The following is a 26,706-nucleotide window of genomic DNA, read 5'->3' as shown; positions in this document are numbered from 1 at the left end:
TGGAAAAAATGATCTGCCCAGGCCAGCGCCCTGAGGATGACCCCTGCCACGGGCCCTGCTGAGAACTAGGCTCAGGGGAGGGGGTGCGGCTGTGTGGGGCCTTTTGTGACACTAGCTCTGGCCCCAAACACACCCCAGCTTTGGGAATGGAACACCCAGCCTCAGCCCCACCTGCCTGGGTCAGAAGATGCTAGATGGGGGCGCCTGGGTGGCTCAGTGGGTTAAAGCCTCTGCCTTCGGCTCAGGTCATGATCTCAGGGTCCTGGGACTGAGCCCCGCATCAGGCTCTCTGCTCCATGGAGACCCTGCTTCCTCCCCTCTCTCTGCCTGCCTCCCTGCCTACTTGTGATCTCTGTCAAATAAATAAAATCTTTAAAAAAAAAAAAAAAAGATGCTAGATGAGGTTCTTGGCCAGGCGCAGAGCAGGTTATCTGCCCCGATCCCCGACTTCCTCTACAATCCTCCTCCCAGCCAGTGAGGGCCATTGTTCTCCCCACTTGACAGATGAGCAGACTGAGGCTCAGAGGGAAGACACTGACCACGATGCTGGCCCAGGCCGGCTGCCCCCAGAGACGACTCCCCCTTGTTAGGCCCTGGTAAACGCATACACCCACCTTCAGCTGGTCCCTGAAGCTGAGAAGCTGGTACTCCAGCTCCCGCAGCTGTGGCTGGGGGTCCACGGAGCGCAGTAAATCCAGGACCTCTTGCAGGGGCCTCTCAAGGGTCACCTCTGGCCCATCCACTCTGTCCTCGGGTTCTCCTTTGTCATGGTCCTTCTGGCTGCCCGGGGCTGTATGGTTGTGCACTGGGGAGCCTCCTGGCAGGTCGGGGTCCTCTATTCCCAAATTCCTCCAGCCAGGCTGCTCCACAAGGGCGGCTCCAGCCAGATGGGCTATCTCTGGCAGGAGGCCCAGGGGCTGGGGGTCCTCCTGGGCCTCCTCTTCGATGGAGGTGTTGGGGCCAATGGCCAAGGGCAGGAACCCCACGTCCGAGGTAGAGGCTGAGGTGCTGGTCTCCGTGTCTCGGGGGTCCTCGGAGCTGAAGGAGTCCATCTCAGGCAGCTCCTGACTCTGGCTCCGCAGGCCCGGGCCCCGAAGGTCATTGTCAGATAGGTAGCTGAGGATGGGGGTGGCCCTCGGCCCACCCAGCAGCAAAGCCTGCTGTGCTGGCTGCTGCAGGGCAGACTGGGGAGGGGACACAGGACCAGCCTCACTGTCACACCAGGAACCAGGACAAAGCCCCCAGTGGCGCTTCCCTCCCTAGACACCCACCCTGTCAACGTGACTGAGGCCCACCAAGGCGACTGGTAGCCAGGAGGTGCTGACAGGACCCTGCAGTGTCTCTGCCCAGATCCCCATCGTCCTTCTAACTCACTCCTTTCCAGCCCCTGGGGCCACCGCACCATTGCTCATGACCTCCAGGCTCCGCGCCTTCCTGTCCAAGGACCTTTGCAGGGACTGTGCTCTTTTCCTGGAACCTTCTTCCCCCTAGGTCTTTGTGGTCGTGCCCTTGTCCCCTCAGGCCCTCACTCAGATGGCACCCTCACTGGACCTTCCCCTGCACACCCTATTTTAAGGAGCAAGTCCCACCTTGCCCCAGAGTCCCCTTCCTTGCTTATGTTCCCAAGGTCCTTACCCCCTTGTCCCTGAGGACACCGTCCTCACCTGGCCTAAAACAGGGCCTGGCACAGAGTTCTGAATGGGTGATGGGAATGGGCGAACCCTCGCCCCCTCTGCTGCAGCCCTTCCCTCCCCTTAGACCACTAGTAACTGTTGATGTTCCCACAGCACCAGCCGTTCTCATCAGGCCTTCTTCCAAGCCCTTCTCGTGTATTCCCTTGTTTAATCCTTGCAACCCCCCACCAGGGCGGTGCTGTTGTTTTCAGTTCTCCGATACAGGAATTGATGACCAGAGCGGTTGAGTGCCTCGCCCAAGGTCACACAGCAAGTGAGAGGCATAAACGGAATTTGACGCCCCGCTTGTCTGGCTGCAGAGTCCATACTCTGGACCAGATGTGATTTTTTGTTGTTGTTGTTTTAACTGAAGTACGCCGGGCCCGCCCTGGCCAGAGTATGGAGGAAGCTGACAACGATAGTTGGGCTAAGGAAAGGACCCAGATCTCTGGAGGTCATGGGAAAGAGATGTTTTACTATACACTATGTCAAGGTATTACCTACTAGGAACATATATTAAATTTAATTTTAAAACAAGTAAATTGGAGGCCAAGGCTATGATGGGGGTGGTAGAACCCTCCAGAGAACATGACTCCAGGCCTCCAGGAGAACCAGCCAAGCCCGGAACCGAGCCCAGAGGCCCCCAGAACGGAGGGCTGACAGTGAGGAAGGAAGAGCCCCGAAACCCACCCAGGATGACCCCAAAACAAGGGAGGCTGATTCCAGGGCTTACTACCTCCCGAGGCACCAGGCTGCTCGGCCCAGCCCCGCATGCCAGCCCCCAGGGAGCGGCCCCTATCCGCAATCCCGGCATGACCACAGCATCCCTGCCCCGGGGAGGCTCACTCACCAGGTAATACCTCTCTCGGAAGCTGGGGGTGCTTGGGGGTGTCCAGTTGTACAAGGAGCCCTTCCTGCTGCCCATGGAGAACTTGCCTGTGGGACTGGGTGACATCAGGAAGCTCTCAGTATCAAACGGGCTGGAGGAGAGAGTAGAAGGGCAGGGTGTCATCCACGCCTGGGAGGACCCCGGAGCACAGACCAGACCTGGGGGGCTTCTAAGAGGGATAGAGGCTTGGCAGGGGCCTGGCTTGGGGTCACAGGCACAGCACAGGGACTCTAGGTGCACATGCTCAACCCCCTTGGGAACATCCCAGACTCCCATCACCCTGAGGGCCCTGAGCCAAATGGCTCATGTGAATGGCACCCCCTTTGGAGGTTCCCCTGAGAAGCTCAGCAGAGGCACAGTGGACACTCCGTTCTGCCGTTTTCTGGGTCAGCGACATTACCATCCCTCTTGTCTTCATCTGTACAAGGGGCACCATTATCTCTCAAAGGACCTCTGTCGGTCCTGGTCACAGGTAAGGTGGGGAATCCAAAAGGAACGTGTGAAATACAGGGGAAGTGGGGCTCAGCCGGGCCCTCCCTGAGCCTGCCCTGGGAGCCAGGAGGTCTAGGAATCTCCCTACCACATGGAAACCTGTTCCCTCTCCTTCACTCAAAGGCCTGGCTCTGGCTCTGTGGGGACCCAGACGCTGCAGGCGCCTCTTGGGAAGCCTTCCCTGCCTGCCGTGGGCACCTACAGGCCGCGGGATGCTTGCCGCCTTGGATTTGCCTCCCTCCCGTGGAGGTCCCTATGGGCTCACGGGGCCTCCCGGGGAAAAAGTGTCCCCCGCCCCCACGAGACAGGTGAAGACACTGAGGCTGGGGGTGCTCACTTGCCCCAATTCACCCGACTGGGGAGAAAGCAGCAGCAGGGACCCAGGGTTGGATGCCCACCCCAGAAAGAGACTGGAGAGAGTGGCCCCAAGAGTCAGAGCAAGCACCCGCCCGGAGGAAGCGTGCCTCAGCCCTCAGCTCCCGCAGCACCTGCCGTGCACAGCAAAGAGAAGAAAATTCTCTCAAAACGATAGGTTTCATTTAGAGGAAGAGCAAACCCAAAGCCCGTGCAGACCACCAGCATTCAGGGAACGGCCCGAAACAACCCCTGCCCCCTGCAATGCCTGATGGACAGCCACCCACCCCGGGCAGGGATTGTTTTCATGAGTGTCCCCCATCCATGGGCTCCTGGTCCAGGGGAGCTAAGTGAGTGCTCCGCCTGTGCCTGCAGGGGAAGGAAGGGAAGGGGGCTGTCGGTGAGTCCTCCTGGGCGGAGACTAGGCTCCCTCACAGAACCCAGCCCAGCAGGCCCCTGGAAAGGGTCCCGGCCAGCACGGGTCTCTAGTTGTAAGATGGGAACGAGAACTCAGAGGGCGGGGAAGGTCGGGTGGGCAGAGGCTACGAAGGAGTCTAGGTTCCAGCCTGTCCGTGGGGCAGGATGAGGGCAGGAGGCCCACTGGTGCGTGCTAGGCTGAGGTCCGACCACCAGGGGGAGCCAGGGAGGCCCCTCACCGCTCCCGCTGCGGGTGGGAGTCCTGTGGGTGGGAATTTGGGGCTGGCCTTGGGGAGGGGCATCAAAGCCCTGGAAGGCAGCGGGCCCCCACTTACTTCCACAGCACCTCCAGCTGGAGCTTGATGGTCCCCAGCTCTGTGATGTCCACCACGATCACCTGTGGCCTGGTCGTGAAGAAGTCCGTGATGTCGCATGTCACCGTGCCCACTGCCAGTGAACTCAGGCCCCTCAGCTCTGTCACCTGGGTGGGGGGCAGTTGTGGATGGCGTCTGAGCTGAGTCCCTGGACACCCAGGCCCCGTCCCCCAGGCTCCACCCACCTTGATCTCAAAGTTCTCATGCAGGGTGGGGATGAAGGCCTTCTCCTCCTCCTCCCAGGTCTGGCTGTCGTCTGACTCGATCCGGCCCTTCAGCTTCCAGCGCTGGCGGCCCAGACGCATGAGCACCTGTGGCATGGGCCAGGAAGGGATAGGTCAGCTGCCCCAGGTAGGCCCGCCCCCTTGCCACCTGTCTGGGGGTCCGCCAGCAGGGACCCTGGTTCCCAGGAGCTCCCAACCCCCTAAGGCCTGGTGGGGAGGAACCCTGAGGCCTGACAGCAGAGGTGGCCCTACCTCATACTGGTCTCCGGGACAGAGGCGTGCGTAGCCCACCAAGCCTGGAACACAGAGACGGGCTCATCTCCTCTCTGGCCTACTCTGCCCCCCACCCCATGGACCTCAGGCCCTCACTGGGGAACCCCCTACCCAAGTGTGGGTGTCCGCTTCAGGGAGGGATAAGTCGTCAGGATGGGCAGTGGACAGGACTGGGCCCTCACGTCCAACTCAGGGGACGGGCCTCTGCTGAGGTCACAGGTCCCATGAGAGGAAGCCCAGAGTTTTGCCTGGAGCCCTGGGATTCTGACCAAAGCCCCACCCTGAGCAGAAGTCCCAGGGCCCCCAAGAAGGCCTGAGGCCTCCACCCAAACTGGCTTCTGCCCCCTCCCGCTCTCAGCTCTGTTACCTTTCATCCTGATGTGGAACTCTCCCAGGTGAACCTCCAAGGCCGCCTCGATGAGCCACATGTCCTGCAAAGCCCCACACAAGGTGGCTCACGGACCAGCCCAGGGCCACGTGAGGTGGGAGGAGGGGGGCATGCAGATCCTGCCAGCCAGAGGCCCGGGGGGTGGAGGGGGGTGGACAGAGAGGGATGCTTCCTCGGGGTCCAGGCACCCCCCCCATAGGCTGCCCTCTGCATCCCCCACTGCCCACCCACCTCGATGCACTCCTGCAGGCTGCGGCCCAGCTCCTGCAGGCTCTCTCGGGAGGCGCGGCTGGGCGGGCACCTGGAGAAGGCCCTCTGCATGTTGGAGGCTCCATCCCGCAGGCGGCACTGGATACAGTAGCCCTCGTAGAGCTCATCCACCTGCGGCAGGTGCACAGGCTGCCAGGTGCTGTCCGTGCCGGGGCGCAGGGCCCCACGCAGCCCTGCAGTACAGGGTCAGCGGTCCTGGGGTCCCCCGCCCATGAATGTGAGCCCAGGGACAGAGACCACACTGCTTACGCACTCTGCACGCAGCGCCTGGCAGTGCACAGTAAAAACTAGTGAATTGGGTGGGCAAAAGTACCACTTCCCCTCTCCCTGTCCAACTTCTGGACTGTAAAACGGGGAAGGTAGGTTTGTGATTCCCTGCCCAGCCACTGGGCCGCCGGGAGAGTAAAGCAAGGGCATGGAAGAGCTGGTAGAGTATAAAGCTTAAAGGCCTTGCTGTGTGACATTGGGCCCATCCTGTCCCTCTCTGGGCCTCTACTCTCCCATCTCTGCAATGGGGTGGTTGGACTCAGACTTCTCGCCCTGTAAAATGGAGCATAAGATCTTTCCCTCTAAACCCCACACTCCTGGGGAGCCCAGCACCCCCTTTTCCCGCTGACCCCAACCTCAGGGCTGAGCCCCTGCAGACTCTGCTCCTTCTCAGCCTCTCCCCTGCCAACCCACTTGAAGTCCAGGAAGTCCCAGCCCCACACCATGACCTCCAGGAGGCAGGCTGACCTTGCTGATGTGAAACTCCATCTTCCGGATATGCCTTTCCACAGAGCGAGTTTGCTTCTCCCGGAAAAAAAAAAAAAAAAGATGCTTTCAAAGTAGTCTGGGCCGCACCCCACCCCCAACCCGGCCACCAGCCCCTGCACCTTCCTCTGGGTCCTAACACACAGAATGGGGCTCAAAGCCAGGCCAGCCCCTCACCATCCTCGAGGAAGGCTTGTCATTGAACCTGTCTCCCCATTTGTAAAATAGGGAGGAAACCCAGGCGTGCCTCCAGCAGGACAGCCCAAAGGGTGAAATACATGGTCCCTCTCACCCAGCAGGGCCCAGCCCCGGCCCACCTTGCTTACGGCCCTGCAGACAGAAAGTCTCGCTCACCTTGTCCAGGTCATAATAGAAAGCCTGTGGGGGAGAAAAGAAGGGGGAGGAGGGGGTTGTCAGGTCTCCGGGTGCTCCTCCAAGACCCATGAGGCCACATCCCAGGGGCACCTGAACTCAGATGACAGAAAACCAGCAGCCACTCCCTCCTCTGCGGCCTGCAGTCAGTGGCCTGGTCTGGAGTCCGGGGGAAGAGCGATAAACACATGCGCTTTGGGCTGAGGCAGTTCTCAGCCTGGTTTTGCTTCCCAGCTGTGTGTCCCAGGCCAGTTACTACACATCTCTGAGCCTCCATCTCCTCGGGCAAAATGGGGTGGCCATAGCACAGAGCACCTGCCCCATAAGGTTGCCGTGGAAAGTCAAGGACACGATAAGCCCTCGACAAAATGGGGACCATTACAGTCTGATTGTTTAAGGGGTCATTTTGACCATGGGCAGAGGGACGGAGGGAGGGGCCGCCCCAGGGGCAGGGGGTTCAGGCTTGGGGAAATGCAAATCAAGACTGGCCCAGTCATGCCAGGGGCCGGGGGTGGCCAAAAAAAGAACATATCAGCTGGGCAGATCTTCATATAAAGGACCAGACAGGAAATCGTTTCGGCCTTGGGGGCCACGTGGTCTCTGCCACGTGGTCCGCACGCAGCCACACCCAACATGTCAGTGGTGGCCGTGGCCATGTGCCGATAAACTCTATTTCCAAACAGGCCCTCATTTGCCCACGTAGCTCAAATCACCCTGCCTGAGCCGGGAGGAATTTCCACGAGGTCAGAGATTCACTAGAGAGAGAAAGCCACACATGGGACGGTGGGTAGGTTGTAACTTCGTCTTTCTAAGACAACTGTTGACCAAAACCTTCTCGACGCTTTCGTGAGCTTACACGACTACGTGACCAGGGAGAAAAATATGGAAAGAGAAATCCTAGATTGTCCTCAGAGGTGAAACAGGGTGGGACACTGAACACGGGGGAGGAGGGGGTGTCAAGCAAAAGAACAGGTGGGTTCAAATCCCCCAAAGTGTGTGTTTTCCCACATTTGCGTTTATGAGAAGTGGTACGTGTGTGCTAATGGAGTTAAGACTCCACGTAAGCTATAGAGAAATAGGAAAATTCTCAAGCCTTTGGAAGGAAAAGGAACTGGCAGAAAGCTGAGAAGCAGCCGTGTCCAGGGAGGCAAGACCCCAGATCCCCGGCGTGGCCACCCCTTCCCCCACCTCAGTGTGCCCATCTGTGAAGTGGGAGCAGCTAGAACAGAGGAGCCTTTGTACGCTTGCCTACCTCACAACTGCTTCTAGAGCCAGAAAGTGGGGGTGAACTGCTTGAACGGGGTGGGGGGGGAGTAGGGGGAGGGAGGGTGAGAGCTTCCTCTCCACCTGTGAGGCGAAATCCCTCTGGGGCCAAGTGAGGTGGGATCATCGAAAAATACAGACAGTCCATCCCTTAGGCCTCTGAGCTCCAGGACGGAGATTTACACCCATGATGCAGGCCGGGGGTGAGGGGGAGCCCATCTCTGCACCCCACTAAGGCTGCTTGGGTGGGAAGGGGCAGGGAGAGGTCTCACCAGCCTCGAATTCCTGCGGGTGTCCTTGTGGCGACCTGACAGGTAATCCAGCTCCGCCTGCTGGACGCAGAGATACTCCCTGTGAGGAGAACGAGGAAGAGCAGTTTGCCAAGGAACAAGAAGAGGAAAAGAAATGGCCAGGTGACCCGTGTTCTGGAGCCGAGGCGGCCACAGCTGCCAACAGGAACAGCGGTGGTTGGGGGTGAAGAGGGAGATGAAAGGAGCTAGTCGAGGCACAGACCTGAGGTCAGAGGGACAGAGCCATCCCGCCCCCCGGAAACCTGGCCCCCAGCTCGCTCAGCCTCCAGATCCCACATGCTGAGGGCTGTATGCCCAGGGCTGTGCAAAAGGGAAAATCTGTCCATTAATTCACCAAACAGCGACACAAATAGGTCCTACTGTTATTATACCCATTTTAGAGATGGGCACACTGACCCTCAAAATTGGCAAGGAACTCAGCCCAGAGTCACAACAGGGAAGAGGCTGGACCCAAGTCTGAAACCAGGAAGTGACTTTCAGAGGCCCCTTCTTCACCCCAGCCCATGGAGGGTTCAACAAGGGCACGCTCCCCTCCCCAACAAAAGCAGGCTGTCCTGATGTCTGCATGTTTAGGACCAAGGAGCAGAGAAGGGCTGGAAGACCCATTCTGGGAGGCACAGAGAAAGCTGTAGGCCTGGAGGGGACATTTCATGTTCTTTTCCAGCCAAAGAGCCCTAGACCTGAAGCCTAAAGTCTGGACTTGGGGGCCAGGGTGAGGTCCCATCCTGCTTCATCATGGATTTACTGGGCTGCCCCAGGAAGGTGACTCGCCCTCTCTGGGCCCCCCTACACCACCATCGGCCAGGCCATTGCTCACTCAGGGGTTGGGCTCCCCAGGAAGAAGGGGACGCTGTTGAGTGAGCCCAGACAAGTCCCAAATGTGTGGTCCTTACAGGAATCGTCAAAGGGAGTCCCCGGAGATGAGCCCCTTGAAGACGGGCTCTAGGCACATGTGCTCCCCACAGCCACTCTGCACCGGCACTGGGTCAGTCGTGCAGCGCGCATCATGGGCCAAGGGTACTGGATGCCCCCTGGGCTGGCAGTCAGGACCTGGCAAGTTGGGGAGGTGACATTTACCCTGAGCTGGCGGGGACACAGGGCAGGTCGGCACTGGCCCTGGAGCCCTATGCCCTGCTTCCTGGCTGTGGGACCGTGGACAAGTTGATTCCCAGCTTTGGGACTTAGTTTCCTCTCCTGAGGGGAGGAGGAGGTTAGGAGATTCTCTGAGAGAATTCTTCGGGGATTCGAGGGGACGATGTGTATGAAGTCCCGAATGAGCCATACCTGCTGCTGTCACTGTTACTAATTAGTGAGGCACGGAGAGCAGGATCACAAGGGGGTGGGGAGGGACAGGCATCCCAGCAGGAAGGAACAGCATTGGATTCAGCATGCATGTGTGCTGACCTAGGGACATGGGCGGATGGCGGCCTGCGGAGACTCCCCACTGCCCAGTTCCTGCTCAGCAGGAGCCAAGGCACAGGCACGTGAAGGAAGATGGCATATCCGGGGACCAGTGAGGATGGGGAGTGAATAACAGAAGAAAAGTCTAGAAAGATGGAAGGTCAGAAAGGACCCTGATGTCCTCCCAGGGGTAGTAGGGAGCCATGGGAGAGACTTGAGCAGAGCAAGGTGGCAAGTGGGGAAGGGGTGGGTAGGGGCGGGCCCAGGACTGCAGCAAGATGGCCCTGGATGCCCAGTTCGGAGTTGAAGAACAGGGAGGGACTACTGGCAGCAGCCCTCCTTGTGACTTACCCATGGGGCAGCACCGCGCCTAAGCCAGAGCCCTGACCTCCGTGAACCTCAGGTTTGTGCCCCAACTACCTCCTTTCATCTCCCTCTTCACCTCCGACCCCTCCCTCAGTAAATCCTGTCTGCTCACCTGCAAAATATATCCTGAAACTGACCCTGTCCCCTGACCACACAGCTGCCACCTGGCCACGTCCACCATTGTCTCCCACCTGGGCCTTTGCAGTCACCTTCTTACCAGCCTCCCCACTTCTGCCCCAGGCCCCTGCAGTCCATTCTTCACGTATAGCCAGAAGGATCTTATTAAAACCAAACTCGGATCAGGTCCTTCCCCCACATGGAACCCTCCGTGGCTCCCAGCTCACCCCGTAACATCTGGTCCCCATTGTCCCCCAGACCTCCTCACCCCTCCCTCCCTCTCTCAGCTCCCAAGCTGGCCTGCTTACTAGACCCCTGATGCTCTCATCACGCTCTTGCCCCAGGGACTTTGCACGTGTGGCTGGCTTGGCCTAGAATGTTCTTTTTCCATTATCTGCTGGTCGCACTCCTTCACTCCTTCAGGTTTTTGCTCAAATGTCACCTTCTTAATGAGAGCTTCTTTGAACCTCTTATTTAAAATCAGCCCCATGCCTTCTTACCCTGATTTACTTACCACCACCTGACTTACTCTGTATTTTGTTTGTTGTCTGTCTGTCTCCCATTAGGAAGCTCCACGGGGCAGGGATTTCTGGGTTGTGTTCACTCCCACACCCTGTGCCTAGCGCTTCAAAAGCCCTCAAGCAAAAGGTGTGGAGCAAGTGGCTGAATCTTCCCGTCCTGGGCTCTGCCCAGCTAACCAGTCCACCTCTCCTGCACTCAGATCCAGCCACCCTGGCCTCCCGTCCTACATGCTCCTACCTCACGGCCTTTGCCTATGCTCTTCCCTCTGCCAGGGATGCTTATCTCCCAGAGGCCAGCACGACCACCCGGATCTCCTCGGCGAGTGTCCCGGGTCACCCTGTCTGCTAGGCCTTCCACACGCTGCCTCGCCGTCACCTTCCTTCATTGCCCTCAGGGCTGGTGGCAGTTACTGTCGACTGCGTCACTCCCTCGTTGCTGTCTCCCCTCTACACCATAAGCGCCACGAGACCAGCGTCCTCCGACAGCCTGCACCGTGTCCCTAGAGCCCAAGGACAGGCCCGAGCGTGGGGCTGCCCCCAGGATATGCTCGTGGGCTAAAGGAATGAGCAGGAGCTGGGTCCCTCGGACGAGACCCAAGCGTGTTCCTCAGTGAGGGGCCGAGAAGAGAGGAGGTAAGGACAGAGGACGAGCACTTTCAGGGCAACAAACAGGGTCCTTACTTGAGGCCTCTCTTGAGGGCTTCAAAGATCTTCTTCACTTGCTGCGGCTTGGGATCGGGGCAGACAGACCCCTTCCGGAACGTGCCGTACATCTTGGAGGATTTTGCAGGCATCCGAGACCTCACGGAGTTCCTGTGGATGGACTTTCTGTGAGAAGGGCGGAGGGTCAGAGCAGGGATGTTAGACAAAGCCCTCCCCGGGGACAGGCGCTCTGGGATCAGTGACCAAACCCCAGTCTGTCAGGAGGCCTGGCTGAGTCCCACCCCATGTGGGTGCCATGTGGTCTGAGGCAAGTTGCAAAGACACTCTGGGCCTTGGTTTCCTCATCTGTAAAATGAAGGCTTGCATTTGAAGATTAAAAAAAAGACAAAGAAGAACTTGACGTGAGAAATTAACACGGTGAGGAATACATTCGAGCAGCCCAAAGGCCAGTGGTTTGTCTATACAGTGTCTATACAGTGTGCTCTGTCTATACAGGCAAACAAGCCGGGAGGCCAGATCGTAGCCCAGGCACCTGTTGGCTTAGTCTGCCTGGGATCCATGCCCATCCTTCTGGGAAGAGCACCTCAGTTTTCCTCTGGGGCATCTCCCTAACTCTGCTCTTTATACATGTGGTTTGGAGGGAGGTAGCCTGACAAATGACCACACACACACACACACACACACACACACACACACAGGTATTCTGAGTCAAACACATATCCCAGGCCTGGGTTAGTCAACAGACTCCACTCCCCTGGCTCAGAGAGGTACAGGACCCATGTCTGGCCAGTAACCCTGCCTGGAGTTTGGTTCCAAATTCACAGGCAGGCAAATGGTTCTTTCTTCTGGCGGTGCTATTCTGGGGGAACATGTACCCGGAACTGCCAGCCACGTCCTTTGCATCATGGTAGGGAGAATGGAACCAACACATGGAGATGCAGGTGGAGGCAGGCCAAATCCACACAACGATGAGTTCCTGGATCCAGCTATGCCTGAAACTAGACCTGCCCATGGGATTTCAGTTACATGAGCCAATTGGTTCTCTTTTTTGCTAAGCCTATTGGAGTTGGGGGCGTGGACTGAATGATCCTAAGAAGTGATGTCTCCTGGCAGTGACCGCTGTGTCTGTCAGCCCTAGAGGGAGAGAGCAGCATGTCAGGAGTCACTGCAGTCCTGCAAGGTGAGGGTTCCCTCATTACAGTTAGGAGCTGCTTCACTGCCATCTGAGCACCTTCTAGAGTCCTGTGATCCTATGTCTCATCCACTAAGTACAAGACCAGGGCGAGCTGACAACTCACCACCGGGCGGGCTTTAGTCCATCCTCTAAAGGCTCAGCCTCTAAAGACCCTGTTTCCCAGATGACTCTGCACCTTGTGTAGCTTCACCGACTCCCTTCTCTGAGAAGAAACTAGGGTAGAAATGACACTCAGACTAACATCTGGGTCAGTTTCTTAAAGGAGCCACTAGCTTTTCTTTCCAACTTCCTCCCTCCCTGTCTTCCTCCCAGGTGTGCTAAGGAGTCAGCTTCAACCTGTGCTCTAAGGTCCAGGGCAGGGGTGAGGTGTGGGGGATGGGTGGGGAAAGAGAGAGGTGGTGGGGAGCCAAGAGGGGAGAGAGAGAAAGGTGGGGGAGAGGGGAGCATGCACCAAGTGGGAGGTGGGGAGGGGTGCAGGGGAGAATAAGCAGTCTTATTTAAGTCCCTGTATTTGGGGGAGTTTCTTTGTCAAAGGAACTTCACCTCTATGCTAATGCACTACCCGAGAGTCTCAGTTACTTTTCTGTTAAATGGGAAAACAATAGACCCTAAACCAGAAAGCAGTGCTGAGAATTCTCTTAGACACCAGGTCAAATATTTGGCCCAGCGGAGGCAGTAGGTGCTTAATAAGTGTTTCCTACTGTTATAATCATCATATCCTATCCGTATCATTCCCTGTACCCACAGCCTGGAAAACAGTAGGTATTCAGTAAGTGCTGACCTGAATAGAACGAGGGAAGGAAATACAGCATGATGTGGGGACTAGAGAGCAGAGACGTCTGGGAACCCAAGCACTCAGCTGGACCTCAGAGGAAGAACAGGATGAGGGGTGAGCCCCAGAAGGGTGTTTTGGGGGGGTCAGAGTGAGCCAGGGAGGAGAGGAGGAGCCATCCAATCTGTGTGTGACGGCAGGCACAGAGCAATGAGCCAGGCTTGACCGAAGCAGGGTGAAGCTGGATGTGGGGGTCCTCCCTGCCTGGGGGAACCCACGATGGGGAGGGAGGAGGAGATGACCAGCTCCCCAGCTTCAAAGACCTCGAGGATGACAACGGGGGAGTATAACGAGGGTGCATGGAGAGAAGGTGTTCTCTGAGCGTCTGCTGCTTCCCCTGCCTGCTAAGGGCTTTATATAAACATTGATTTTAACCCTACTGCAAGGTAGGGAAACTGAGGCTCAGATAAGTCATTTGCCCTGGATCATGCATGTGGCAGAGCTGGGATCCAAACCCACTCGTGGGCAGATACCCGGCCTGGGAGGTGAACCACCAATCTGGGGACGGGGCGCGGGGTTCCCTTGGGCCCTCGGGGTCATCTGATCTGACCCTCCCCTGACCACAGTTTCGGGGTCACTGGGTCTTGGGCTAGGCCTGAGAATCTGCATTTCTCACATGCTCCTCGGGGCTGCCAGTGCTGCTGGTCCGAGGCCCGCTGTCTGAGGGGATTCACTAACGCTCCACTCTCCACTCGGGGGCGGAAACCCAGCTATGCCTCTCTCCCTGGGCGTCCTTTAGAGTTTCCTACACTTTTGAGACCTAAAACCAAGGGTCTGGGACTCACTCACTCATTCAAACACTCACAGAGCTGGGCTTTTCTTGAGTCAGACACGTGAGGGGAGCCAAGGGACCGGGGTCCCACCCTCGAAGGCTCTCTCTGTCCACGGGAGGAGGGGAGGATTGTGGTCTGGAGACCCAGGCAGAGGGAAGCAGGACACGGCTCCGGCTCCCTCCCTCAGCAGGGCCGGGAGGAGCTCACTGGCACCCCAAGGAGGCTCCGCGGGCAACCCGGCTATAAGTCCAGCTCAGCCAGACACTTCGAGGTCCACACACACACACACACACAGACACCTGCTGCTGACTCGGGAGACAGGAGCCATCCCGGTCACTGCTCCGGCTGGGCTCCTGCCACGTCTGTGCAGCCACATCACAAACCAACGTGGGAGAAACAGAGATGCCGGGCCCTGCCCGAGTGTGCTAAATGGGTCCCCGAGGCTACTGCAGCAAGGAAGAGTCTGGGAGGATTGGGGGCCTCGCCAGCCTGGGAGCCTGCACTGTCTTGAGAGACAGGAGCCCCCGGTTAGCCACCCATGTTCCAGTCCCAGCCTGAGGTCATAGGTACTTAGCATCCTGGAGCCTCAGTTTCCCAATCCGTAAAAAGGACTGACCCCATGGCACCGTCCTGAGACAGTCATTCCTTCAATAGATATTGACTGGTGAGCGCTAAGTGCACACCAACATCCCTCTAGGGGCTGGAAGTAAAACAGTGACCGAAACAGACAAAACCCATGTCCTGGGGAGCTGCCAGGCCAGCTAGGGGGTGGGGGGGCCCCCGGACAGCCAGCCCAGGCGCTGGAGCTAGATGCCAGGGTCTCTATGGTAACCCCACTTATAAGCTGTATGATCTTGGCTAAGTTATTGAACCTTTCGGTGCCTCAGTTTTCTCTGTAAAATGGGCACCAGAGGAAAAGGTCGCTACATGAGAGTTGCCTAAGTTGACAAATAAATGGAAAGAGCTTTGAGTTGTGCAAACGGTCAGTGTTATGTATGTGTCAGAGTCAGAGAAGATAATAAACGCCAAGGGCAAAAATAAAAGCAGGATGATAAATTTAAATTTACGTGGGGGTGAGCTGGGAAGGCCCCTCCAGTCAGCTTGGGCACAAGCTCGGTATATCCGCACACTCATCCCCTACCTGCTTTCGCTCGTATTCGTATATGATGTCAAGTTACGTTTTTGGAGGCCGGCAAAGGGGCTGTGCTCCCTCCTCCCTCACCCTGCCTGAGGCCACCTCACCCACCTCTTGGAACAGATCCTCCACGAAGCTGACATCTCCAGGCTGGCAGACACAGGCGGGCTGTGGCCTTCGGGGAGGTGGGCTTCGGACAGGCTGGGGCCCTGGCCAGCCGGTGGGGAGACAGGGGGCGGGAGGCGGGGGCAGCCACTTTGAGGGGGGCTGCCAGAACCCTGCTCACCTGCCAGCTCCCGGGGGTCCACAGTCCCCAGGAGGTGGGTGCCCTTGGCCGGGCCCCGCCTCCATCTGCCTGGAGACCTCCTTGCGCTGCTGCAGCTGTGCCTGCCTCCGGGGGGGCGGCGGGGGGCCGGGGGGCCGGGGGCTGTGAGTTCAGGGCTCTTGTCTGAGGTTCCCTGGGGAAGCCAGCCGTGGTGGCCGCTCTGAGCGCTGGCTCAGCCTGGGAAGGCAATGTGTGTGTGTATGTGTGTATATGTGTGTGTGTCCTTCAGGTGGTGACATCAGGCGGGCCTAGTGACACAGCTGCTGGGGGAGGGAGTGGCCTCCGGGGGCGGAGGTTTTACCAGCTCCGGGAGGACTCAGTATGAAACAGCCTCTGGCATGCCAGACAAGCTTCCAGAAGGCCATGTGCCATCCAGTGGCCCCCACCCTCACGTGAGGCCACCAGGATGGTCCTCCCGCCTGGGGTTGTCAGCACCCGCTTCTGCAGGTGCGGGGCCTGGAGGCGGGCAGAGCCGGCTGCAGCCGCGGCGGGGGGCAATTATAGACCAACCGCCCACAGTTCAGACCAGAACCCGGTGCGCTGATGGTGTAAGCTGACCTTTCTGACCTTTTCTCCCGACGCTGGGGGTACTGGTGGGCGGGGAGGGTGTGTGACATGCACAGGGCACGCTTGGAGGTCAAGCCTCATGTGGGCTAGCCCCTTCTTACACATGTGTCTGAGGTGTCGCCGTCTCTACAGTCAAGGAAACGGGTCCTGTGACTGCCTCTGGCCCCAGAACCTGCACCCCTAACCGCTCCTCTTTCTCTGGCCACCTCTCCTTGAAAATCAAAGGCTACTGGTCAGTTTTCACCCCCACGTGCCCCAGCCATCCCAACAGAGGAACGCCCAGGGTGGCCAGGACAGTGGCTCCTAGCTTAGACGGGTGCCCTCCTGACAACCTGGGGGAGAGCTGACTGGCCGAGGTGTGGCAGGAAGGGGTTAAAAGCAGCCATGCCTATAAACTGGGGCAGAATGGGACAGCATCAGGGCCTGGCCCTCTACTTCCTCTCCCCGCCTTAGTCCATATGGCCTCATATTACATTCTTATATATGTATTAGATATGCCCTTAATAGCCATCATTCACACCTTAGTGTAAAATTTCCCCACCAGATAGATCACCTCCTCAATTGAATTCTTTGGTTATGGAATAAAAAGCTAAGGCCAAAGTCAAAGGGGTTTCAGGTGCCAGGACAGGGGTGGGGGTTGGGGACCAGGGGGGCCTCAGTGAGCTTCGATCTCCTGCTCTCCTATCTGAGGTTATTTTTCCTGCCTGCCTCTGCAGTGTGGCTGTGCTTCAGCCTGGTTGGATTACCAGAGAAATAAGGCCAGGAGGTGAGGTCTGAAACCCAATCCAGGTCGTCCAGCCGCAGAGCCAAGGGTCTAGACTCCTGGGAGTCGGACAGAGACAGGAAGTTAAAAATAGATGTGCTGCTTCCCTGTCCTTGTGGGCAGCTTCTTCCTTCCCCATGGACAAGGGGGCCCAAGAGACTGAGGCCAGGTGGTGGTCACTCAGGGACCTTAGAACCCACCAAGGCTGGGAATTCTCCAGAATTCCCCGAGTAGGGGATCCTCCAGAAGAAGCAGCCCCCAGGAGAGATCCAGCCATCGGGTCATCTTTCTCAGACTAGGATGCAGACCTTGTGAGATGTGACCTTGTCTTTGCTGATGCCAATGAGCCCTCGTGGGACCGGGTCAGATGCCCTCTGTCCTCTTCCCACCCAGAGAGCTGACCCCAGGAATCCCGGAATGGGGCCACAAGAGGCCAGGGACCCATCTTGGGATGTTATGTGGGCAGAGATCCTGACTGGGGACCTGTGGAACATTCCCATGGATGCAGGAAGTCCAGAGGCCCTGAAAGTTCTGGCAGGGGGAGAGCGACAGGCAGGACCATTCATGAGACCCAGAACAAAAGAAAATGCAGGGTGCTTTTTTCAAAACATATTAAGGATTTCGAGATGGAACAGCAGAGCATTACATCTGAGCCCAGGGCGCTAGTGCGCACACACATGGCACACTCATGCAGCTGGCCTTGGCTGTAGGGTGTCTGGAATGCCCCACCCTTGCCTGCCACGGGAACAAAGTCCCCAGGGTACCACTGTGTGAGTTAGAGAAAGGCACCTGCTGGGTGCCTACGCCAGGGCCCACGGCTTGGGAGGGTTATGTGGCTGGATGACCCCCTTAGCCGGGTGACCGGAGCAGCCCTGGTTACAGAGCCCATGGGGTGGGGGCCCTGATAAAGTCCAGCAGAGGCAGCTGGGGGTGGGGGCGGGTCCATCAAGGAACATCATCATTCCCTGGCCAGTTTACTTAGCCCCTCTCAGCAGCACTTATGGAGTGCCTTCTGTATGCCTTCCTCACAGTGACATCCACACTTTCTCCTTTTGGAGGCTCGAGGCGGGGGACTGGGCACTCACTCTGGGAATTTCCGTTTCTCATGCTTCGCTTCTTCAGTGCTCCCCTTACACTGCACTGTCCTCACTGTCTCCCAAAAAGCCCTGCAGCTCTCCCTCTCTCACTTCTATCCCACAAGACAGTGACACACCCACTTCCTGTGCCTCAGAGCTGATCCCCACCTCAGGACCTTTGCACTGGCTGCCCCCTCTACCTGGAGGAGTTCCCCAGTTGTCCGCACGAAAGAGGCAGCTTTTCTCCCTGGCCTTAAACGTGCCACTGCCTCACTGAGGGCCTCCACTGAGACCCCTGCTGCCCTCCCACAGCCCTCTGTTGTAATTTGCTCACAGCACCTGCCACCAGCTGAATCCATCTTGGTTATAGTTGGCTGCTTGTTCACCCCCTGACAGGAGGGTGGGGCCTGGGTCTGTCCCCAAAGCCTGGGACTGGGCCTGGGCCAAGGAGGTGCTCCATAAATATTTGTGGAATGAATTAGGGATTCCTAAGGGTGCTTCCAACTGGGACACTCCATGATTTCAGCCCTGAGATGCCACTCCTCCCAGGCACACGCTGGAACTGAGTAGCCAGGAGACAACTGGGCGAGCCAGGAGAGCCTGACCTGAGGGCCAGGCATCCCTGGGGGTCGACTGTGCAGCTGTGGAACCCCAGGCAAGAGCCATAGGCAGACCTGGTCTGGGGCTCAGGACATGGCAGTGAAGCCAAGGGCCCAAGGAGATTAAGGAGCTGTTTGTTCGGCCAGGAGAGGGGAGTGGATTGTTTTCTAGGTGACTGGAAACCTGTGGAGGGCTTCAGGCAAGAGAAGGCCATGAGATTTGGTTGTTGACTGACTCACTGACCAACCAGGTTCGGAGCCCTGCTTGGCTGGGAGAGCTGCCTGTCTACCACACTGGCTCGGACAGGCAAAATGTTTGGACCCCTCAGGATGCCCCATACCCCAGGCCCGCTACTTGGCAGGCAGCCCCCCAGGTTTGCGCCTTGCCTGATAGGAAGCCCAGGACCAGGCAGCAGCCCCCAGGAGTGGAAACGAACCTTCCTCTTGGGGATTACTTGTACCTGGAGGAAACACATGGAGTGGCCATGAACTCATTCATGTCTAGAAGGTCTGCACTGACCCCAGGTCCATCTCCTGCTCCTTTGAAAATTTCCACAAGCATCTGCAGGGCTCCGGCATGTAATGGCTGCTTGCTACGTGTCACCTCATTGTACTCTCATGACAGCTATGTGGGGGAGGCACACTCATGATCCCCATTTCACAGATGAGGAAACCGAGACTTGAAGGTGAAGTCACTGGCCCCAGGTCATAGAGCTGGGATAGGTGGCCCCACGTCTGTTCTGTCAAACAGGAAGAACATTCCATCCTAACCCCGCCCCCAGGAGCCTAAGTTCCGGTTCTGAACCAGTCTTGCTGTGTGGCCTTGGGTGAGCCGCTCCTCTTCTCTGAGCCTTTTTTCTCATCTGCCAAGTGGGTCTGATAAGCTCGGGCGTTTGCAACTTCCAACACCAACTGAGATGATACCCATTTGGGTCTCAAGGAAATTACAGGTTTCTCCCAGCGCCAAAGGTCACACACGCACGCACGCACGCACGCACACGCGTGTATGCATGCACACGCACGCACGCGCACGCACGCACGCACGCATGCGCGCACACGGTGCTGGGCTACGGACTTGGCAGGAGAGCTGCCCGCGGGGTCACAGGCGCCGGGAGACGAACCAGCCCCGCACCCTGCAGCGGGGCAGAACTTACGCGATCCTCCGGCTCTGGGCGCTGCTGAAGCCCGCGAAGGAGGCGCTCCGGCCCATGACCCCGACAGCCCCCGCGTCCCCGGAGGACAGGAACCGCAGCCTCACCGACATGGCCGTCACCTAAGACGGGGAGAGGACAGGAGAGTCAGCCTCGCACCGCCGTCTGGTGAGTGCTGACCGCGGCGAGCCCCCGCCACCACGGCCCCCAGGGCTGTTAGATAGCCGCAGAGAGGGGGCGGCTGGTACTGTCCCCAGACGACAGATGAGAAAACTGAGGCTCAGTGAGATTAGGGAACCTGCCTGGCGCTAGTGGCAGGAGCGAAGCTCGAACCCAGGTCTCTGTACTCTGCGCTCAGGTCCTTAATGCCTGAGCAATCCTGAGCCCTCCAGCAGGGGTGGGGGGGCGTCTGCTCCTCCTAAAACCAGACCGGCTGACCTCCTCTCACTTACTCCTCGCTGCCGGTAACCCCCCTCCACAACCCTCACTGAGCACTGTGTGCCAGACACCCTGTTGGAGACACGCACTGAGCAAGACGGGCAAAGCCCTTGCCCTCCCGGGCTCGGAGTCTGGCAGGGAGCTGATGAACTACCAGCTACAGTAGGAAGTCTCTGGCAAAGTGATGGGGGAGCCCAGGGAGAACTTGATCTAGCCACGGAAGAGGTGACTAAGGGCTGAGAGGGAAAGGCTGAGGAGGGGAGGGAAGGATATCTGAGGCAGAGGGAACAGCATGGGCAAAGGCCAGGGGGTGCAGAAGAATCGGTGTCATCCAGAAACAGAAAGCAGTGTCGCAGGTTGGGCATGACTCCAGGCGAGGCTGGAGACGCCCACAGTGTGCAGGTCATGGAGGGCCTTGGTAACCCCAGGGAAGGTTTTGGCCTTGCAAAGGGGCCAGGGTGACTGGGAGCCCCCAGAGGGTTTTGAGCAGGGGTTGACAAAGCCCATCTCACAGGAGGCCAGGCTGCTGGCATCCCCGGCTACATTGCCCCATCTCTAACCCAGCCCACGCTGAGACCACCCTCGAACCCCGGCTGTCTTTGCTTTCTTTCCAAACCACCTCTAGATTGGAAAAATGCCACGACATCCTTTGGGAATATCACCCAGTGTCTTCCAGCAGCAACGAGTGGAAGGTTCTCTGTATCTAACCTAAGTCTCCGCAGCTACGGTTTCATACCTTGCTCCTCAGCCAGGCTGGAGTCAGTCCAGGGGTTCTGGGGACCCTACTGGCCAAGCCACACCTATAGACAAGCTGCACAGCACCGCCCCCTCTTCTCCCTGGGTGGTACTGCGCCTGCGTCCTGACGTCCCTTCTCTGGCCAGCGGAGTCTGGTGTCCATGCCTTTGCTCACACTGGGGCCTCCTCCCCCAACCATAACGTTCTCTTTCGAGCCACATCTGTCCAGTGCGTATGGTCAGTCCCCACCACAGGCTCCAGAGCCCCCCCAGCAGATCTGTGCAGCCCCCACAAACCTTCGCCTCCCCCCATATATCCCTCACCCACCCTGAGTGTGCTGTACATAGGCGAGCACTGGAAACAACAAAAACCCAGACCTGGGCTCAAATCCCAGCTGTGCCATTCACTGGCTCTGGGCCTCAGTGGTCACTGCTGCAAAATGGAAAGTCAGAAAAGGCCCCAGGAGACAAGGTGCGGAGGGCACACAATGAGAAGGGGACGCACGAGAAGAATGGTTGTCTCGGTGCAGTGGCCTGACCCGGGCTGCAGCCCTGGGGGTGACTGCAGAGACAGATGAGCCCAGTGAGTGCCCTCCAGCCATGATCAGGCGGGGTAGCTGACGAGTGTTTGCTGAACACTCACTGTTTGGCAACCCCCAGCGCCAGGGACCCTCCCATGCTGTGTGTGGGTCTGTGAACACCAGCCCTGTTGGGAGCCATTATCTACCAAGTACTCGTTGTGAAGCTGACCCTGTGTGCAACGCCTTACGAAAATTATCTTACTAAATCTCCATGATCCCTGAGGCATCAGAGCTATGGCTGACCTACGCTGATGGATTGATGGGTGAGGGACGGAGGCCCCACAAGGAGGTCCCCACTGTCCCCACCTGGGCTGGGCTGCTGCCAGCCTGGACCAGCTCACAAGAGTCCACTGTTACGCCCTCTGGAATTCGGGTAGCTCGACCTCGGCCCGGTAGGAGTATTTGTACCCTGGATGTTGGTAGGTGCTATAAATTTGCTTTTGGGGGGGGTGTTGTTGTTTTTCCCTGCATGTTGCTAAGACACTTCTCAGCACCCCGTCGTCCTGCCACTATCAGCAGGTGCTCAGGGTGGCGCTGGGAACCTTACTCAAACTCTTGAGAGACCCCAGCCAAGCTGGGCAGGGGGATGAGGGGGAGGAGGGAGAGGGACCAGCAAGGTCACTGGCGGGCATGAGCACTCTGGCTCCAGCCCGGGGGCTGGGGGGGCTGGAATGCCCTTCCCCCACTGCCCGTTCCACGTGAGCGGTGACTTCTGTGTGTCCCCCCACTAGACAGAGAGCGACTCGCAGGCGGGGCTGCAGTGTTCCCTGGTGCGTGGAACTGTCACAGCACATCCTTACGGGCCCAGAGAACAAGGCCTGACGGGCTAGGGCTGCTGCCCCAGCTGTACCAGGCTGTGCAGTGCCCAGTGCCAGATAAGAGGAGGGATAAGGATAAGAATTTCCACTAAGTGCTAGACTCCAAGGCAGGGACAGATGAACAGTTTCTGTAAAGGACCAGATACTAAAGTTTTTGGCTTCACGGGCCGTATACTGTTTGTCACAGCTACTCAGCTCTCCTGTTCTGGAGCAAAAGCCGCGGGAGACATTATGTAAATGATGAGCATGGCTATGCCCTCACGAAACAGCCTTTCAAGAGCTTCAGCTCTTACGGAATGACCCCCAAGATGGCCAGCACTACCTCTGACCCCGGGCAGCCAGCACGCTACCTGCTCTAACCATGTAAAATCTCATTTAATTCTCCCAAGATTATATGAAGTAAGTACTCTTCCTATCCCCATTTTAACAGATAAAGAAATTAAGACTCGGAGAGGAGAGGAAAGGACTCAACCAAGGTCCCACAGGTAGGAGATGCCAGTGCTGGGATTTGGACGTAGGCATGACAGGTCTTAAAAGCCTGGCCGCTTCAAGCTGGGCTGCCCCTGCTCCCCGGAGGCTGGCCTGAGGACATGCGCCCACTCCTGAGCTAGACCCAGGCTGAAGGGTAGAGAGGGGGCCCCAGAAGGGAAACAGGTCATGAAAGGGACCTGCCAAGCTAGAAACATAGCCAGCAGTGAGCTGGGGGAGGCCAAGAAAAATCAAGGCCCATCTCCTGCAGGCTTCAGGGTGTGGGAACCCAGGTTTGCATGGGCTTCTTGGGACCAGCATCAGCTCCCAGTCAGCTCAGCTGCTCTCAAAGAGGGGCCAGCAGCCCTTCCCCTAGGCCCTGATGGGGCAGACCCTGGTAGTTGACCCGTTGACTGCTACAGTCTCCCCCAGCAGGGTTTCTTGCTGCAAAAGCATCTCCCTTCTTGTGGACTGGGGACAGGATGGCCCGGCTGAGACCCCTGGAATGACGGGAGCCTTCAATGGGTAGCTCCTGATAAGCCCCCATGAGTGTTGGTCACTTCTGACCGAGGCTGATATTCCTAATGTTGATTCATTGACACAACAGGGGCACTGACCACTCAGAACAGAGACTGGGCACTTTGGGGACCCCCTCCCCCTCCTCTGAGGTCGCTGGCATTCACCCTTTCGCTGCTAGGTTGTGGGCAAGTCTGGAAAGTCCCCAGGGCGGGACACTTAGAGGCCCAGAGCAGCTCCGAAAAGCCAGCACTGTGCAGGGCATGAGAGAGAAGCCAGAGCCCTCACTGCATGCCTGGGCAGAGGAGAGAGGCGCAGAAGTCATGCAGGTCCCAAACCTTTGATGGCAGACAGGACTGCGTCTTCCCCGTGTGTCCCTCGCTGCCTCTCTCTGGCCGGGCACCCTGGGCAGTGCTCTCTTAGATGGATGGCTCGGAGACAGCTGGTGAGTGTGGCCAGAGCAGGATAGCTGGAGGGGCTTCTCACCCAGCCGGCTGCTCCCCAGACACCCGGGGCCGTCGTCCTGGGCCTCCGCCCCCGAGACGCGGCTGGAGGGAGCCCGAGCCCACTCCACTAAATCTGTCCAGCTCACTGCTGGCCAGAGCCGCCCGCCAGTCCAGGGAACCTACAATTTCACCTCATTTGGAGGTGAGGCTTCTAAATTTAACAGCGTGGGCTCTCAGGGCTGGGTGGCTTTTAGGCCTAAGTCCCTCACTTAGGGCTCTTTTATATCCACTCAAATGCCAGGCAGGGCTTAGTTTGCTTATAGGAGTTTCCAAAATAGACCCTTTGGTCTAGCACGAAAGGAAATGGCAAAATAGGCCAGGATGTTGAGTTTATACCTAAGAGGGATGGGCGGCCGGAGGAGGCCAGGCTGGGAACCAGACTGTCTGCGCCCAATGGAGGCCAACTCCCTCATTTCACCGGTGAGCCCCCTGACTGGCCTGGATGGCCCAGAGGTGAATGGAAGGGCCAGCCCAGTGCCCAGCTCCATGGCTGCAGCCACATCCAGGCCGTGGCCTCTCCCTCCCTGGCGTGCCCTTCCTGTAAGTCACCCCTGATGCTCCCTCCCAGCCTGTAGGTCTCAGCAAAAAGGTCATTTCCTCAGAGAGGCCCTCCCCAGCCCCCCGGGCTACAGCGGCCTCCCTCCTCACTTGTCTGAAATCCTTCAGACAAGTCCTTGCCATCCCACATTGTCTGGTCAGCGGCTTGGGAGTTGTGAGGCCCCCTCCATGAGCCGTAGCTCCATAGGGCAGGGGACTTTTTGGTCTCGCTCACAGCTGTATGTCCAGGACCTCATCAACTAAGGGGACCCCCAAAAGTACTGGTTCATAAGTGACTGTTTGAACAAGTGAACAATGGAAGGACGTCTCTTCAGAACTGTCCCTAGGATTCCTTCACTTGATTTGTCCCTTCAATATACATGTATTGAGTGCCGACTGAATGCAGGCACTTGGCATATGGCTGTGAACTAGTCCATCAAGAGACAGGAATTAGGACATGAAGAAATGAAGCTGGATTGTGACGGGGAACAAGAGGCCTGGGGAGCTGACAAGGACCCCTCCCTAACCCAGCCAAAGGGGAGTAACTGGGGAGACCCCTTGGGGGAAGCCATATGTTGAAATCTAAAGGAGGAGGAGGAGGAATTGGGAGAGATAGGATGCTGGAAGTGTATGCCAGGTGTCAGGAACAGCATGTGCAAAAGCTCAGAGGCAAGAGATAGGGTCAATTAGATGAACTTAGTTCAATGTGTGTGGCTAGAGCATTGGGTACAAAAGAGAATCCCTGAGGGGCTATTGGAACCAGACTTAGGTGGGCTGGGGGTTTAAGCTGCATCGAGGGAGAAATATGCAGGAAAGGCCTCCAGCACCCTCTGGCTCTGGGAATGGTGCCCTTTGAGTTCCTTCACTTACTATGCCCTACTGCACACCTTGCTAGACGATGCTGTGTCTCAGTAGGCAATTACAGGGTGCCTACTGCATGCCTGAACATGGCACCTCCATCCAGGGGCTGGGAGCAGTCACACTGGGGAGACTTCTTCCCCTTTGGCCCAAGGTCCCTGCTTCCTGGGCCAGCACAGACCACCACTTATGGAGAAGCTCAGACACTCTGAACAATCTATACCAGCTTGAGCTAGGTTTTTGCCCTCTGCAGTCAATCCCTGACCCACCCACCCCTGCTTCCCCCACAAACAAGGACCAGACATTTGATAGTCCCCTGAGAGGGAAAATCCCATAGCTAACCCACAGAGGACAGAGGCCACGGTAGGTCTGGTCTCCTCCAACTTGGGCACCCCTTTCTCTCTGCTGAGCCCAGTGGGCCCCGTTCCTACCAGATGTTTCTAAATGCTTCTCTCCCCACTGCTAGGGATCTGTTCATCTCTCCCAAGCCAGGAAAGCAGGACCAGGGGATCTGATAAGTTCCCTCCCCTCTGAGCCTCTGTATCCCTGTCTGTAAAGTGGGAGGACTGGGGAGGACTAGAGTTCAGGGTCGCCCAAGCGCAGGCCACTCTGGGCCAAGTAAGGGACACAGAGTAGACACCGTGACTCCCTTGCCTCAGTCCACTTTCTGTCCTGGCTCCCCAGCAATCTAACGCTGTCACCCCTCATTCAGCCGAGCACAGAGCTGGCCCCAAGCACAGCTGATAGGCAGGAGAGGGACGAGCTGAGCTTTATTCAGGGTTCTTGTTGAATTTCTTTTAAGGTAACCTCCTATTTAGAACAAACTGTCTTCTGTATGATAGAAAGTGTTTTTTAACAAATAATAGCATATTTAAATGAAGAGTAATGGATTTGAAGGACACTTGGCTTCAGTAGAGCAGGTAGGAACCCAGCTTCTTGGCGGTCCACATTTCTAGGTCCCCCCCCATGGAAATAGGACCGGGAGCCGGGGGGAAGGGAGGATGGGAAAGCCAGGTGTGTCTCTGCAGGTGGCCTGATGGAGAGCCAGATGTGCGGACAGCGCTGGTTTCTAGTGGAAGGGAAGAGCAAGCAGCTCCTCAGGGAGCCCTAACTGTCCCCCCAGAGTTTGTTGTCCCAGGGCTGCAAGGCAAACGGAAACTTCCTGATGGTTCAAGACCAGGCATGGGAGTCAGGCTCCGGGATCCAAGAGGCTCCCTTTCCTCAGTTTATCACACAGCCTATAGCCCCCTGTGACCTTCCTGCCCAGGGCAGTACTGCGAGGTGTCCATGACCTGCTCCAGCTGAAGCCTAGAGTCTCAAAGGGACCAGTCACGGGGTGGGGCGGGGGTAGGTGCACCATCTCCCCAGTCTTCACAACACACCTGTGACCCTTTTACAGATGAGAACCCCAGGTGAGGCCGCAAAGGGCCAAGTGAGGGAGAGGTTCAGTAGCCCAAATGTCTCAGCCGCACGGAGGAAATTTATGTGGCCACGAGAGGTGGGAATATGGTTTTGAGGAATAATGACATGGGAAAATAAAAGGTGTTCAAAGTACGATGTGGTGTAAGAAGACCGAGAGGTAAGCTGTATACGACCTGGCCTCAATCTTATTTTTGAGACGATACCTTATCGATGTTCTGCAGAGGACATGAACTCCTCATAGTTAGAAAAAAAAATGTTAATTTGAAGAAAACAGAACACATGGTTGCCAT

The 26,706-nt window shown here is 57.6% G+C and overlaps 1 protein-coding gene across 1 annotated transcript in view; it reads right to left on the bottom strand.

Moving 5' to 3' along the window:
- Window positions 1–19,653, bottom strand: part of LOC111141801 (RIPOR family member 3) — a 28,526-nt gene extending 8,873 nt beyond the window's left edge. The window contains exons 1-12 of the mRNA XM_022494620.1: window positions 19,541–19,653; window positions 11,140–11,286; window positions 8,015–8,093; window positions 6,462–6,485; window positions 6,090–6,143; window positions 5,316–5,465; window positions 5,064–5,127; window positions 4,676–4,719; window positions 4,385–4,510; window positions 4,161–4,306; window positions 2,524–2,653; window positions 615–1,184 (exon numbers count right to left, since the gene is read on the bottom strand). Of these exons, the coding sequence (XP_022350328.1) occupies window positions 615–1,184; window positions 2,524–2,653; window positions 4,161–4,306; window positions 4,385–4,510; window positions 4,676–4,719; window positions 5,064–5,127; window positions 5,316–5,465; window positions 6,090–6,143; window positions 6,462–6,485; window positions 8,015–8,093; window positions 11,140–11,286; window positions 19,541–19,650 (1,644 nt within the window). The 5' untranslated portion in view covers window positions 19,651–19,653. The remainder of the gene's footprint in view (window positions 1–614; window positions 1,185–2,523; window positions 2,654–4,160; window positions 4,307–4,384; window positions 4,511–4,675; window positions 4,720–5,063; window positions 5,128–5,315; window positions 5,466–6,089; window positions 6,144–6,461; window positions 6,486–8,014; window positions 8,094–11,139; window positions 11,287–19,540) is intronic.
- Window positions 19,654–26,706: the final 7,053 nt, after the last annotated feature.

This window comes from Enhydra lutris, unplaced genomic scaffold (assembly GCF_002288905.1).
Source record: "Enhydra lutris kenyoni isolate GAN:26980312 unplaced genomic scaffold, ASM228890v2 scaffoldscaffold6, whole genome shotgun sequence".
Taxonomy (NCBI): Eukaryota; Metazoa; Chordata; class Mammalia; order Carnivora; family Mustelidae; genus Enhydra; species Enhydra lutris.
The sequence above is the reverse complement of the archived record's forward strand: the minus strand, read 5'-3'. Positions and strand labels throughout refer to the sequence as shown.